Source organism: Poeciliopsis prolifica, unplaced genomic scaffold (genome assembly GCF_027474105.1).
Source record: "Poeciliopsis prolifica strain line A6 unplaced genomic scaffold, Auburn_PproV2 SCAFFOLD002, whole genome shotgun sequence".
NCBI lineage: Eukaryota > Metazoa > Chordata > Actinopteri > Cyprinodontiformes > Poeciliidae > Poeciliopsis > Poeciliopsis prolifica.
In genome coordinates, this window is record NW_026562377.1 from 21,327,671 (window position 1) to 21,342,728 (window position 15,058).

Genomic DNA, 15,058 nt, shown 5'->3' on the forward strand with positions numbered 1-15,058 from the left:
ATATTTGGCCCATGAGGCAATTTCAAATTAATATTAGACATTTATGTCAGAAAGGAGGCATTAAATTTTTATTTAAATTTTATTTAAATAAAATTTTGCACACCTGCACTTTTAAGTTAGATAAGCTTTGCTTGTTCAATATTTATTGTTATATTAGAACTTGTTTGGGTCCATATTAAAAGATTAATTTGTTCAACCCTGGCCCGTGACTTTGTTCAATTTAACGTTTTGGCCCACTGTGTATTTGAGTTTGACACCCCTGATTTAAATAATTTAGCTAATAAATGTTTTGTGAATTGAAAATCAACTAAAATGCAAATAAGTACAGACCTTGCAATTGACTCGATTAAAAAATTTGAATCGCTTCCACTGTATTTAATTTTTGCTCTTCCATGATGCATTCTGCATATATCTGACCCTCACTGCGCGTCACCTTGCAGATAGGCGTGTTTCTGTTCGGCTGCGCCGTCAGCCAGTCGTTCACGGACATCGCCAAGGTGTCAGTGGGTCGCATGAGACCCCACTTCCTGGATGTCTGCAGACCGGACTTCTCCACCATCAACTGTTCCCTCGGATACATCACCAACTACACTTGCACCGGGGACGACAGTGAAGTGCAGGAAGCCAGGTGTGTGAAGAAGCGACCGTGCGTTCGCATGAAGGTACTTCTCAAACCACTAAGCAGAAAACAATGGGCCTAAAATAATCTCTTTCTCCCTCTGCAGGAAATCCTTCTTCTCAGGACATGCCTCCTTTTCCCTGTTTAGTATGCTCTACTTGGCTGTAAGTAATCATTATTTTCTCTCACGCGCTTGCGGCCTCATTGGCAGAGAATAACAGAAACAAAGCACTGCATTGTTAAAAGCAGCCATGGGAAGAACGAAGGCTGGGCTCTGATTATGGGATTCCTTCCTTTAAAAACCAGGGTTGGGGAGGAATATTGTTTTGATTCTTTCATCACTTTGTCTCCTCCTTCGTTTTTATGCTCCCTTTGAACCCTGAGGAGACGAATGAGTGTTCTCCACCTGTTTTCTTTAGGGCAGCTGCATGTTCATTTCCTGTTCTGTCCCTTTAACCTTGTGGGTGTCAGGTGAGACTCAGAGCTTTGGGGAGAACCATGCCTCTAATGGTTTTAATTACAGTGCTTTGCTGAAAAAGTTATGCAGGTTGATTTATTTATTTTTTTCCTTCTCTTGTCACCTGAAAACCGCAAAACTTTTTCCAGGGATGGGACAACCTTAAACATACAGGGCTACAGTTGACTCAAAGCCCAGTGAACATTCAGACGTAAATTCAATTTACGATCTATGGCAAGAGAGGTTTGAGCATTTTTTGCTTGGGACTTCTCACACTAAAGCAAGAGCTGAAGCCTCCCATCTCTTTTGTTCCTACGTTTATACGGCGAAAGTTTTAACCTGGCTTTATGTGCCTACGAAGAAAAGACATAAAATCAAGGAAATGGTCATTTTGTCAATCCACAGTGAAATTTTAGCCGGATCGCCTTTGTTGGACGTCGATGAAACTACAGAAACTGAGTGTTTGGGGGGTCAAGTTCAGTTGCCTGCTCATTAAAGTCAAAAAGGCAAGTGTGTGCCACTCGACACCGTTGTCATTCAGCTGATTATGCAACGCCAGCAATGGCTTGTCTGGTGTGTGGAAAGCACCAAAATGAGAACGAAGCTTCTTTTTTTTTTCCTTTTTTTGCAGTAATTGGTGCAGCCGACGCTTACATGGCAAAATGTTACAGCTTGGCGTACCGTGGTGACAGGCCAGCCCCGGTTCTCACACCCGATTGACATTTGGAGTTTCGGTTTATTGTCGCGCATCGCCAAGGAGAGACGGCTTGTTGTGGGTATTTCCCGGCCTCTGGGTGAACCTACAACCACACTCTGGGCAGAGAGAGGAGTAGAGCTAAATAAAATGTCAGGAGGGGGAAAAAAAGAGCAGGGAGGGATTGGAGATGTGCTGCATCCAGGCCACAGCTTAACACACTAGTCAGACCAACGCTTTAGATGTGGCAAACCCCAGGCCTCTGGCCAGAGGAGGTGGAGAGCAGCTGATGGGTGAAAAGGCGAGCCTGACAGTTTTTAGAGAACATTTCAGAGTACATAACCCAAACGGAAAAACAAATAAGAGCCAAGAACGAATACATTCTTTGTGGAAACAGGAGCTGGCTGGATTCTTTTTGTTTGTGCCAAACAAACCAGTCATGTGACTTTGGACCTGGCACCCTCCCTCATGAAGTCGGCTTAGAACAGCTTTCTTTGGGTTTTCATCGAGCAGCTTTAATTCAATATGCAGTCATATACAAAAACAAAGCCCACCCTGGCGGTCTCCAAAGGATTCAAGAGGGAAAATAGTAAACAGTCTGTCTCGGATGGGGCTGACTTCCAAACAAGCTAAAGTAGATGATAGAAAAAGTGTTCAATAAAACATTGAGTACGGCAGCTGGTCTTCCCAGGAGCTGATGTGCCAGCAAGTTCCTCAAAGAAATGATAAAAAAGACCCAAGAGCCACAATTTAGACTGAATGGTCCTCAGTTAGCATGAGAACTATTAAAGAGCATTGGAGCACACTTAAAGAGTCAAACGAGAAAGCCCCAATGCTTCAATAAGGCAGTAAAGGGTAGTTTCCCAAAATGGCTCTGAAGGAACAGAACACTATCTATTTGATCTTTTTTATTTTTTATTTTTTTATATGTTTGACATGATCAATAAGTACAACATGCACTTTAATCCCTAATTAAGCTTGTCTTTTCAAGTAATATAATGGTGATAACGGCAAGAACACCTTCTTAAAGATAAACAAACACATTTAAACACTGGAACTGGAAGACATCTGAAATATACAAAATAAATAAAGGAAAGAGCAGACACAACGAATAAAATGAATTATGAAGTCTTTGTAAACAAAATTATCTTTTATCGTTCAGTTTTTGGTAAAAAGAGAAAGAAAGGCCTGAGAGTAGTTACCAACAAGTAGAGGTTTAACCAAGAAACAGTGTTCAAGTCCTTGCATATTAAATGTTTTGGAATATACCATGGACTTGCTCTTTTTCTGCACGTTTTCACAAGCCAGAGTCACTCGTTGCAATATTTCTCATTGTTGACTACTTATGGCAAATAAAACATCTTTATACCCATTTGCATTTATGCCATTTTCATTATGATGAATTGGCACACAGTCAGTTTTGTTTTGTGCTCAACAAAAACTCCCCTCTTCCGACCAGAACAAAAGAAAAAAAATAGATAAGATGGGTTCTTCCCCTCATTCTTTGATCGTGGTTTTGCTCAGAAAGCATCAAACAGTCATTTCCTCAGCGCCTCTCTGTGATTCTGAAGCTTTGCGCTTCCTGCCCGGTGTCTGCCAGGCCGCCATGGTCGGAGCCGTGCCCTGCTCGGCTCATTCTGAAACGACGCACTGATAACTGGCACAGACCGCACCGCACGGCGTGCAGCAGCGCCGCAGCCAGCAGGCATGTGCGTGCGTGCGCTCGGCTGGCTTGCGTTTTCTCTCATCTGCACGCAACATTGGCATAAGCACATGCCATCCGGTAGCAAACGGGGCCTATTCGTTTGTCAAACAGGAAACAATATTTGCGTTTGACATGCGAGCGGCTCTGTTGTGCTCCCTTCCGTCTCAGAGCGGAGAGAGTGGGAGAGAGCGGCGTGCGAAACGAGTCCGCGTCCTCATTCCTTCTCGCTTTGTTGTGTTTGTTTGGGCCTTTGACTTTGAGTCCGAGCGGGAGAGACCCCCCAGGGAGCGGGTCTCAGCGGAGGCCGAGCTGGATTCTTTCGGAAACCGCGAGACTCTTTGCCGCTCCCGGGTCCCCGGTGTCATGGGAATCTGCCGGGACTCCTTTTGTTGAGTTTCACGGTCGCCCTCCTCGGATCTTATTATTAGGGACAAATTAGAGGAGGAAGATTCAGAGTTTTAAAAGGGAGACGTTTTGGTTCAGACTCTTGCGGTGGCTTATCGTGACTTTCTTTCAGCTTCTGCTGAATCAGGCTTTTGTCTAGGCTATCTGGGTCTACTCACTTTAGATAAGGTGAAGTCGCCTGGCAGATCAGTGCAAGTCTTTGTTTTGACGAAGATCACGGCATTATTTCTTTCGCCTTTAATCTCCAAAGAAGCTTTCTCGACTTCATTAGCCACGGGTGGCGGGAAGCTCTGCGACTCAGGTACTCATCAATAGCCCAGGCCCTTTACCTGACAACCACAGTAAAGGAAGCCTGTAGTCTAAACATCCCAGAGAGGAGACGACCGAGACACGAAGGCAAGGGAGGGATCACTTCCCCCGCATCTGGGAGCAGAACAATAATTTAGTACCGGAAAGGAAATATGGAAGATTTTAGGGCCACATCTTCAGTGCTGAGAAAATACCAACCCCCCCCCCGACAGACATCTATTTGTGAAAGCTGAGCTCTGTGTCCCTACCCCCACCACGGCCTGATTACTGTCAAACCTTTGGGATCAAGAAATCACTTAAATATACCTAACAAGATGAAACTAAAACAGCTTTTTAGAAAAGCGTTACACCGACACAGGGAGGTGGTAGTGTGATGCTTTGGGATCAAGAAGTCTGACAGAAAACACCGGAATATTTCCCTGCATGCATTGTCAGCTGAGTGGATTACAGGACTTAAGTAATGAGGCCTGGGTTGAGAACTTGAAATTGGTTTAGGCCGACTTTCGCAGGAACTCTCTGTCAGGTGTGAGAGGCAGGAAGCTGAGAGCATGTCTGTCTGTGTGCAGAAACAGGATGTCCACAGAACCGGGGTTGACCTCAAACCTCTACATTTTAAGTGAATGAAGAAAGAAAAAAGGAGGAAGGATGCGAACGTTTCGCACTCAAGCAAGTGACTGAAAGTGGCCTTGAATCGACTGGCTCCTGTTTTGGTTCCCTTCAGCTTTTATTTTGACCCAGAAAGCAGTCTGTGGCTGGGAGCGCGGGGTCAGACGGAGGAGACACTTCCATTTTATTTGAAAAAAAAAAAAAAAAAAAGGGCAGAGAGTTCATCACAAGCAAAAGCGTTGCTGAAACATCTTTTAGATTTACATCTATGTGCGTGCGTGCGTGCGTGCGTGCATGCGTGTGTATGCGTGTGCACGTGTGTGTGTAAATCCGCTGTTTTCCTGTGGTTGTGCTGTTTTTACAGCTGCGATGTGAAACCATTAATCAGTCATGTCCGGATCTCAGCCAGTCAAGCATGAGCTTGTGTTGTGGATGTGTCTCCCCTGCCCACTTTGATTCAGTCTAGACCTCTTAGACTGTAATAACACACACACACACACACACACACACACACACACACACACACACACACACACACACACACACACACACACACTGCATGCAGTAGGTGCATGGATGCAGAAGGACTTTGAATAAAATTACACTGATTTTCTCCTTCTCTCTGTCTCCAGTTCTACATCCAGTCCAGGTTCACTTGGCGTGGCGCTCGCCTCCTCCGCCCGTTGCTCCAGTTCACCTTGGTGATGATGGCCTTCTACACCGGATTGTCACGCATCTCCGACCACAAGCACCACCCGACTGATGTGCTGGCGGGATTTGTGCAGGGAGCCCTGGTGGCCTACTGCATAGTGAGTTCACACCTGACACAAGAAAGTTGGGATTTTATGAGACTAAATAGAGCACAGAAGTCATTGTTGAGAGAAATGTAGCATCTCTTTTTTCAGCAGAGGTAGAAAGGTTTGTGGATGGAACTAGACTCAGGACAAACCCGGAAGAAAACCTTTTTAAAGGTCCCAAAATCATATTTTTAAAAAATTTTTTTGTTCAGATTTTTGAAAACAACATAGAGCTGGACAATAAATCAATAACAATATATAATGCGATAAGCAAGTGATCGATATCTACAGACATTACGTCTGATAGCGTTCAATAATTTCACTGAACTCCTTCCCAGAACCGCACAGCATTCTGGGGAATGTAGGCAGAGGAAAGGTTTTAGCCGGTTGGCCTCTCACAGCTAGCAACTCGAGGCACCAACCAAGTCACTCGCTCTTTGGTTGCCCTGCAACAATCCGTTTCAAGCTTCACCACCATGACATCTAACGTCTTGAGAAATAAAAAATCACAGTGAAAACTGCAGATAACACAGGAAAGGACAAGCTACCACTTGGCAGCATTTCAGATATTTAAACAAACAAAAAATACCAATCAATAATCATTAAATAATGTGAAACACTGATATAGTAGTACATTTTCAGCCATATTGTCCAGTTTTAAAACAATTCATCTTTTCCTTTATCTTCATAATTCTGCACTAAGTGTGTGGTTGCAACAAAATGTGAAAAAGTTTACATGTCTATATGAATACTGTAGCAGGTAGTGAAGTGAAGACAGGCCCATAATGACTAACACATTGGTGGGGCCGGCTCTTTGCTCAGGGACGCAGACACTCCAACCTTCCTCCCTGCTAACGCTACATATCATCAAAGTGGTTTCCAGATGATTTTTCTAACCCTCGTCATTACTCTAAGCTCACACAGAGCCAAGGAAAATTTGAAAATGGGTCAAGAGAATGACGAGCGGGGTGTTAAAAGAAAGGGTGAGTAAGAAAGAAAGGAACTAGAATGAGGCTGGTAATTATTTTGGGGGCGGGGGTTATTTGGTTGTATCGACACAGCAGGCTCCAGCCACAACCGCGCTGCCTCTGGCAAAAGACGCGAAGGCGCACGGACGCAGCCCCGCCCACTCTCACCTTTGCGCCCGGACAAGGGATGGAGAATGTGGAAAGAATTAGATTTCGTAAAATCGAGGGAGAGCTCAGCAGACGTTGGGATGGCACGCGCTGCGACGGCGTTCCAGCGATGCCAGGGGGGTGTTAAAGGATTTGTGATCAGAAACCTGAGCGCAAAAAGAAAAGCCAGCCGGGCGCAGCTCAGGTTGACGGCGTCGGCCTTGACGACTGAGAAAATGACGTTTTTCAGAGAGAGGGTGTGTGTGAGTGTGTGTGTGAGCCCGAACTCCGAAAAGGCAGGCCTGGCAGGAGGACAGAAGGGAGGGAGGTGACAGGAGAGAGAGGAGCCTTGTCTTCGTCTTGGCTCGGGATGAGTGTGTGGGTTTCTTCTGGATCCACAAGCCTCCCCGCCTTGCAGTGAGACAGCTTAATGCTGACATTATTCACATCCGCACACACATCCATATGTACAGGCACGCCGTGAAAGCTGAGGTTGATCAAGGCGGTGAGGTTAGCTTTACAATCCCTGACACCCCCGCCGCTCCCTCCCCTCTCTCAGATCGGCCCCGGTCTTCGGAGAAGTGCACATCTGTGAGCACTTTAGCGCGGCTGCGATAGCTTCTTGGCGAGCAGCGGAGCAGAAAGGGCCTGACAGGAGATGAGTGGAGGCCTGACAGAGGAGGTGCAAACGCTCGGCCGCTTAGAAGCTCCCGCCCTGAAGTCCTAAATCAAGGTGTGAACATCTTTAGATCTCCAGGTAACGGCTGCACATGTTCCACCCCGAGTTCGTTAAAGTGAGAAATGAAGAGCTAAAGCGTGAGTTCACGCCTCGAGCTGCTGCAGAACGCAGAAAGACTTCTCTTTTACTAACTGCATGTGCATTTAGTGTAAGATCTTCTGCAAAAGTAATACATGTTGGGGGGAGATTTATTTATTTTTCTGATCCAGTTGTGAGCTGGATAAAAAAAAAAAACATCTCGTTATGCAAACTGTCAGCATCACAAATTTTTAAAAACAGCAGCTTTGACAGTTTCATATAAACGCTGCATTGTTGGAACAGCTTGATTTGCTCACTTTGTGGTTTTTCTGGGATTTTCCCAGTTGAATGTCGGTTCCTGGATTAGCACAGTTTCATCCTGCTTTCCTTCACAATTCCACTCGATTCTCATCCTCTTTCAGTGCTCCATCCAGAATTTCTGCCATTGAGCTCAATTTCTTCTGTTAGCTTTCAGCCGGTCCAATCGGCAAGCAGAAAGAAAAGTTGTGAAGTTGCTCCATGTCAAAAGAAACTTTAACTGCAGGAACCATGTGATGGGAGGTGTTTTAAACCTTGGTATTCTTCTACATACGCTGGTCTAAAGTAACCAACCCTCAGACCAGCGTGAAGGTATTTCTGAGAAATACACCCATAGGTATTTACATGCAAGTTTTATTCTTAGAGACCTAAGAATAATGGTCATCGCTGTTGGGCTGTACAGTCCCTAAATTTAGTGCAGTTGCATACTTTGTGACTCAAGCTTTCTCAGTAACTGGGGTCATTTTTAATGATGGTTAGAGGTCTGTAGGTGAAGACTCATTGTTTGTGCTTCAGGTGTGAGGCAAGAAAGTGCTGAGTTGCTTTCCTCGGCTGGATGCGTCACGATCTTGGTGCCACTGGATTTTATGGTTTTTAAGCACCTTTTGTTGTGAGGTAAAACATTAGAGGCTCCTTATGTCTCCCACCTGGCACTTCTAACGCAGAAACTATTTGGTTCGTGTTTCTGTATTTTCGCCACGTTTAAACACAACTGGCGCGCACTTTAGATTTAGACTTTAGATTCTCATTGAACGATGGCCTTGACTGAAAACGCGACACAAGATGAATAAGAAACCCAGATGGTCTTATTCTTTCTTTATTTGAAAAGCAGCAATAATTCTGTCTTCTGATTATTTTATCAGAAGACAGAATTATTGCTGCTTTTGAAAGCAGCAATAATTAACGCTTTACTCATAACAATATCGCTTTTACATCTTTTTGTTCTTTTAATTTTGATGCATTGACCCGATACATAGACTTATATAGTTCCAACACCATTGGTGTTTTTTGGCAGTAAGATATATGCATTTGTATTTGTCTGTCAAGCGAGGAAACAGTGCGGTAGCCGACTGAGAGCAACAACTGGGCCAGGTCTAATGTGGGTTATGTGAAAACAAGTCCACGGTTTTATTCTCAGGCTCACGAATGACCTCATTAGTTGCATTGTCTTTTTTTTTAATTGTACAGTGCCTAAAGTTGGTGCAGTCACATCCTTTGTGACTCAAGCCTCTTAATGTGTCTGGAGTCATTTTTAAACACCTAAGCAGAGTCTTTCTTACTCATGCCTTTAGAGATTCATCTCTTGTGCTCCAGGTGTGAGGCAAGAAAGTGCTGAGTTGCTTTGCCCGACAACAATGGGGCTGCAGGGCTGTGCGTGCCTGTGTCAGTGGCAGGATGTGGTGTGGTCACGATAACCCCCCTCCAGCCTGGCAGCTGGGGAGCGATAGGTTGGTGTTTTGGTGACGCAGCAACCGCGCCCGGTTGCCATTGGACGCCGATGGGAAACGAGCGCGGAGGGTTTCCCATATGGGCTCGAGTGACTCTGGGAGATATGAACTCACATCCTTTCCGCTCTCCTAATCATATCATAATATTCTACATGGATACACACACACACACACACACACACACACCAAGCGCCACATAGTGAAAGAGCCCGTTTAGGGAAGTGTGACAGCGGCTGTGTGTATCTACGGCTTATCTATCGCTTACTGTTCTCCAGCGATGGTCACTGCATGGTCAGGAAATGTCAAGCTCTCGCAGAAAAGGCGCCCTTTGTGCTGATCATAGCCTTCAAAATGAGATGCTTGTAGTCAGAGTGTATAAATACACCAGTGACCACATGTTGAGCAGTTTTCCAGAAAACAATGGTAGAAGTCAAATTGGTTCCTCGGGGTATTCCCCAATGTAGGAGCGGCATGTGAAATCCCTGCTGCATTTATCCACTGGCTTCACGAAGCTGGCTGTCCTGGCAGAGTGTGATGGTAAATGCCAGGCTATACCCTCAACTTCTTCAGCTTGTCTGAAGGAAAAGCACCTCTGAGACCCAGTTCTTTGTGCCAAACCACCGTTTGTCATGGGTGACCCAGGGCGCGGATGTAGGAGTTCACTGTTAAAATGCTTTCACGCTTCGTGTCCAGGCCTCGCTGTTTTCATGTTTGACATATGACGTCACTGAGATTCCAGAAAGAGATTTTATTTTGGATTTTTCCCCTCCCCACTATTTCTCTTGCTTTGTTTATCAATGCCAATGAGACTGAACTCATGCGCTGATGTAAAGGTTGCCTTCGGTGACATGTCATGATTGCCAAAATCTGATATTTTAGAGTGAGTCATGCTTGACTCACTCTGACTGTATTACTCAGACTTGAACTGCACAAAATGGGATGAAAAATTGGTAGTTTTCTTAGTCGTGACGATTTGTGTGATTTATCATTGAGCTATGACTCCAGAATCCACTGAAACTTAATGAAGACGCCTTTTTGCTCCTCCCATTCTTCCTTTCCTTCACACCTCCTGACGTTCTCCCTCCATCCGTTTCCTCCAGGTGTTCTACGTGTCCGACCTGTTCAAGCCCGGGCTGAAGCTGGCCACGCCCCCGCCCTCCCCGATCAAGAAGGAGCTGCTCCCTTCGTCCGACATCATCGACAGGAACAATCACCACAACATGGTGTGAGGGAGGCCCCACTTCCTTCGCCCTGACCGAGGAGCCGATCACAGCGCTGCTCATCACTCTCCCCCACTCCCACCCCGACCCCCTCATCGGACAGTAGAATGTAGCGACAAGGGACTGTAGCTGCTTCCCCCTTCCCATCCTCCCAGTGCCCAGTGGGGCGCTCTTTGTGGACTAGGGTGTCAGATTTGAGATTTGCACAGCAGAGTCCACTCTCACTACCCAGACTTGTAGTCCCCCTAATATACTGGTAACTACTAATCAACATTTGAGCCCATCTGTTTGTCTGTCAGAGCACAAGCAGAGAAGAACCTGAGAGACGAACGAGGAAAGGAAAGAATAAAAACGATGAAAACTGATGAGCTGCAGCCGCAGAGGTTTGACTGAAGCGTAGCCGCGCGAATGAAACCAGTGGACTGTAAAACCCCTAAGCAGCGAGGAGAGGACGCTTTCTCTCCCAACCTTTGTGAGGCCTTGGACAACAACTTCCTCAACCGAGGAAAGGATCTTAACTTCAATAGTCAGCAGCAGAGAATATAAGCGAGATAGAAATATGTTACTGAAAGCACTGTTTGAACTTCATTTTCCGTTATCACCACTTGCTGCCTGAGTTGTTTGGCTGATAAAGGAAAAAACAAAAAAACTTGACAGCGTTGAGCCCTGAGACCGGGTTCAGTCTTGATGGACACAAAACTCAAAGGCCTTTCTCAGAGCTCTTTTTGCATCGTCTCTGTCTCAGCATCAGCCTGTCGAGGTTTTTTTTGTTTTTTTTGGGAGGGTTCTTTTTTTGCGGTCGACTCTCAGTGCAGCCCAAACCCGGGATGTTGCAGTTTTCGTATTTAGACGTAGTGACAGGGGCAAAAGGGGCGGAGCATCGTCTGTGGAAGAAGGCAGGTTTTCCTCCCAGCAGCTTCCCGCCAGCCGTGTGGCAGGTGTGGCTGTGCCGTGCCTCTGCCGGGCGTTGGGGCCACCGGCCTGAGATTCCAGACCGGTGGAGGAAGCGAGAGGGTCCGGTTACCAATGGAGAATGGGCAATGAGCTCCAACTAAAGCTGGAGCATCGTTTTAGGGATGATTCAGGCTCCTTCTGCTGGCAGGGAGGAGCTTTCACCCACCCAATCCGTCATCGGCAATGGATGCCCGTCTCTCAGTGCTCGTGTGTGTGCGCGTGCGTGCTTGTAGTTATATGTTACGTCATGTGTGTGTAGCAGCTGTGCCCTGTGAAAAGGAACTCCCTCTTGATAAAACTGTGGTGTGTGTGACAGTTAAAAACACACACAAGCACGCCGTCGGCTGTGCTCAGTGTGTGCGTTGGCGTGTGCCACTGTGTGTCGCGGAGCGAGATGAATGTTCTAAAAACTGTGGATCTAGTATTTTATCTGAGGAGCATCTTTAACCCTGCATGTGTAGAGGTGGCCCTGTGTAATCACTAACAGTTAGCGGACACAGAGGTGCTTTTTGTTTTTGCTAATTATTTACAGCCCACCCAGACTTCCTCATCCAACAACACACCACTATGTTGCACATCTTTTCTTTTCTTTTTCTTTTTTGCTCCGCTGTATAGTCCGTCCTATCAATTTCACCAAGCCGTTCTCACTCTTTGGTTTTTTTATTTTTTTATAAATATATAAATAATGTATAGATCACTAATATGAACTCTGTAAAATATTGTTTAACATGTTTTAGATATATCCACTATAATTACAGACCTGTGTTCTTTACAAAATGCTGCTTAAAAAGCATCGATTGACAAGATTCTTTTGTATTTAGATAAACTATTGTAGATTGTAATAGTTACAAAAAGATACACCCTCGATTGTATTGAAACCCGATATTAGTATTTTTGTATCGCCTCGTTTTTTTTTTTTTTGTACAAACAAAATGTAGTTATGCTGTTTTTGTTTTTTCTGCTAAATGTATTTAGCTCTGAACTATGTGCTTTTAAATAAAAAGCTCATTATGAACACATATTTTGGCTTCAGGTAGTAAAGGTGTGTCGCATTGACTTGATGTCCTTGTAACTGCGAGTTCCCGCCGGTGTTTTAAGGGTTAAATTTGGGCGATGAGCTCTGAGCCTTTGAGGTTGGAGGGCCACCGTGCCATCACCCTAATCTTCAGCTCCCTCCAAAGATTCGATTTAATCCAGGACTTTGGCTGGGCCAAAAAAAAGCAAAGCGTTGAAAGCATCAATATCACACATCAGAGAAGACATGTTGGTTGAATTAAAGGATTAGTTTCAACCAAGAGAAAATAACTTTTCTTTCTTTTTCTGAAGAAAAATAGCAGTGCCATCACTTTAAAAAAACGTCTGCTTAGCTGAACATTAAAGCCTCTTCTGTTAAGATCATTTATCTTTTAACAATCTGATGGTAACAAGACGCCAGAGAATGGAAAATATATATAGAATTTTACGCAGCTGTTTAGTGCAGAAAGTTTGAAAACAGAACTTTTATCTTATGTGTAAACCAAAAACTGCTTTTCAGAAGAATTGGTGGCAAAAAAAAATCCATCTAATGCAGACAGATAAGTGCCAACGAATCTATTTAAGACATGAATGAGCTTTTGGTCGTTTGGTCCAGCTGATCTGAGGTCAGCCTCAGTGTAGATTTATGGTGCCGGCGAACAGCTGGCGGGTCTGGGGTCAGCCATGCGTGGCTGTAATAGTAGACGGGCTGCTGTCGTGGCGGAGAGGCCCATGTTGTGGTCTTGTTTGGCTGTAAGAGAGCAGAGCGAAGCTGGCGGAGGGCCACCACGGACAAGAGCCAAGGTATTACATACTGCTGCGCCCCGGGGCCGTGACATGCCGCGCAATCCACTCCCTCCAGTTCTGTTTCTCATCCCTCACTGCCATCACCATGTTGGCGTTCTGAGTTTTGTGAAACGTCAAGTCAGACTTCCTGTTTACGTGAGAAATACGCAGTCATAATGCTGGTAATATTTTTGGCATGTTGGGTGTATTACAGCTTGTTTCCTGGGCTGAAATAAAGTTCAGAAAAACTCTTGAGATTCATTAAAAAAAAAAGTATTCTGGTACTAGGGCTCCTTTTATCGTCAAGTTTCCTATAACTTGGGCACTTCCACATGCCAAAGTGTACAATAGCAAACTAAATATGAGCATACAGCATGAAACATATTTTACAGCGTCTTGCAAAATTTTTTATATTCGTTTGCTTCTTGCATTTTGCCATCTATACCAGCAAACTTAAATCAATGAGATGAGATGTTTATGTATAATGGCAACATAAAGTTGTGGATAATTTCAAAGTGGCAGGGAAATTAAATTTTGTACAAATTAAAAACACAACATTCTGGCACTTATTTACAATCGGCTCCTCATTCAATTCTTAGTCCTAGGTGGATAATTTGGCTCAAAATAATTCTAATACCTTAGTTAATCTAAAACCGAGTATATGCAATAATTATAAACCAATGTTTTGGGTTTGTTTTTTTTTTTGCAAAATAACTCATGTTCAATCAGATTGCCACAACTTTACTTAACCTCAACAATGCTCTCCTTTGACGACAAAAACAGCAATGTTTGTTTGCAGTTGAGAAAATAAATAAATGAGAAAAAAAAACTTAAGTGGCACGATTACCTTTACAAGACTCTGCAGGTAATTGTCCAACATAAAAATGTACTGTCATTAATGAATCCAGTAAAACAAAATTAACTTCAGGCATTGGCTCCGAATGAGAATAAAACCTGCTCTAAATCCAAGGCGGAGCGAACTAACAATCAGTGTCTTTTTTTTTTTCTTTTTTTTTTTAAATCATGTGGACATTATCGTTGAAAACCCTGCGGCAAAATGTCCCCTCTTGCACAGACGCCATTAAACACAAAATTAAGTAACGAGACTCCTACTGTGAATGGCTCTGGTCAGATGTTGCAGACATGTCTGTGTGAGAGTCGAAGAGCTGAGGGCGGCGCTGCCAGGGGAGCGGCGAGGGTGGGCCCCGGGGGGCCCAGAGCTCCAAGGGGGGTCCCCCCCCTCACACCCCTCCGGCTTCACAGTTGCAGAGTGGTCACTGTTCTTACCGAGAGAAAAGAGAGCAGAGGCTAAGAGCAGCAAAGTGTTTACATTGTGTCTGTGTCTGTTTTAATGGCTTTTAGCACAGATGAAATGTGTAGACATAATATGAGCCACCCACAGCACACACAGACGATATAAAAAGAAACCAGTGTCTACAAAAGAAACACCAGGAGGGGGAAAATGTTGGTGCACTTTCTCATAGTTTTGCATTGTAACCTGTAAAATAAAAAAGGCTGAAATGCTCCAGTGTTTTCACTATTTTTATATCTAGCAAAGGATAAAGGAAAAACTCCAGCAATCAACTAAAACAAAAACTTTAAAAAATAGAGCAGCTGGTTTTTTTATACATCTATCAACAGCAAGAGGATTCATTTGTTTAAGCGTTGACCCAGTTTTCCTAAATCCACATTGTTTCACGGCTATCTGTGGTCATAAGAAGACTGGCGGAGTGGCGGGATGATGCTGAATATAAGCACATCCGTAAACACCACGAGGATTACTGCGTGGGATTAACACCTACTCTTTGTCTCGGACGCTGCGACACGCTTTGATACGTGAATGGAGCCTCAATC

The 15,058-nt window shown here is 44.5% G+C and overlaps 1 protein-coding gene across 2 annotated transcripts in view; it reads left to right on the forward strand.

The window, feature by feature from the left end:
* The window catches only part of plpp3 (phospholipid phosphatase 3), a 34,102-nt gene extending 21,677 nt beyond the window's left edge, over positions 1–12,425 (forward strand). For both annotated transcript variants that reach the window (XM_055051623.1, XM_055051613.1), the window contains exons 4-7: positions 441–628; positions 726–783; positions 5,428–5,604; positions 10,331–12,425. In XM_055051623.1, the coding sequence (XP_054907598.1) occupies positions 441–628; positions 726–783; positions 5,428–5,604; positions 10,331–10,459 (552 nt within the window). In that variant the 3' untranslated portion in view covers positions 10,460–12,425. The remainder of the gene's footprint in view (positions 1–440; positions 629–725; positions 784–5,427; positions 5,605–10,330) is intronic.
* Positions 12,426–15,058: the final 2,633 nt, after the last annotated feature.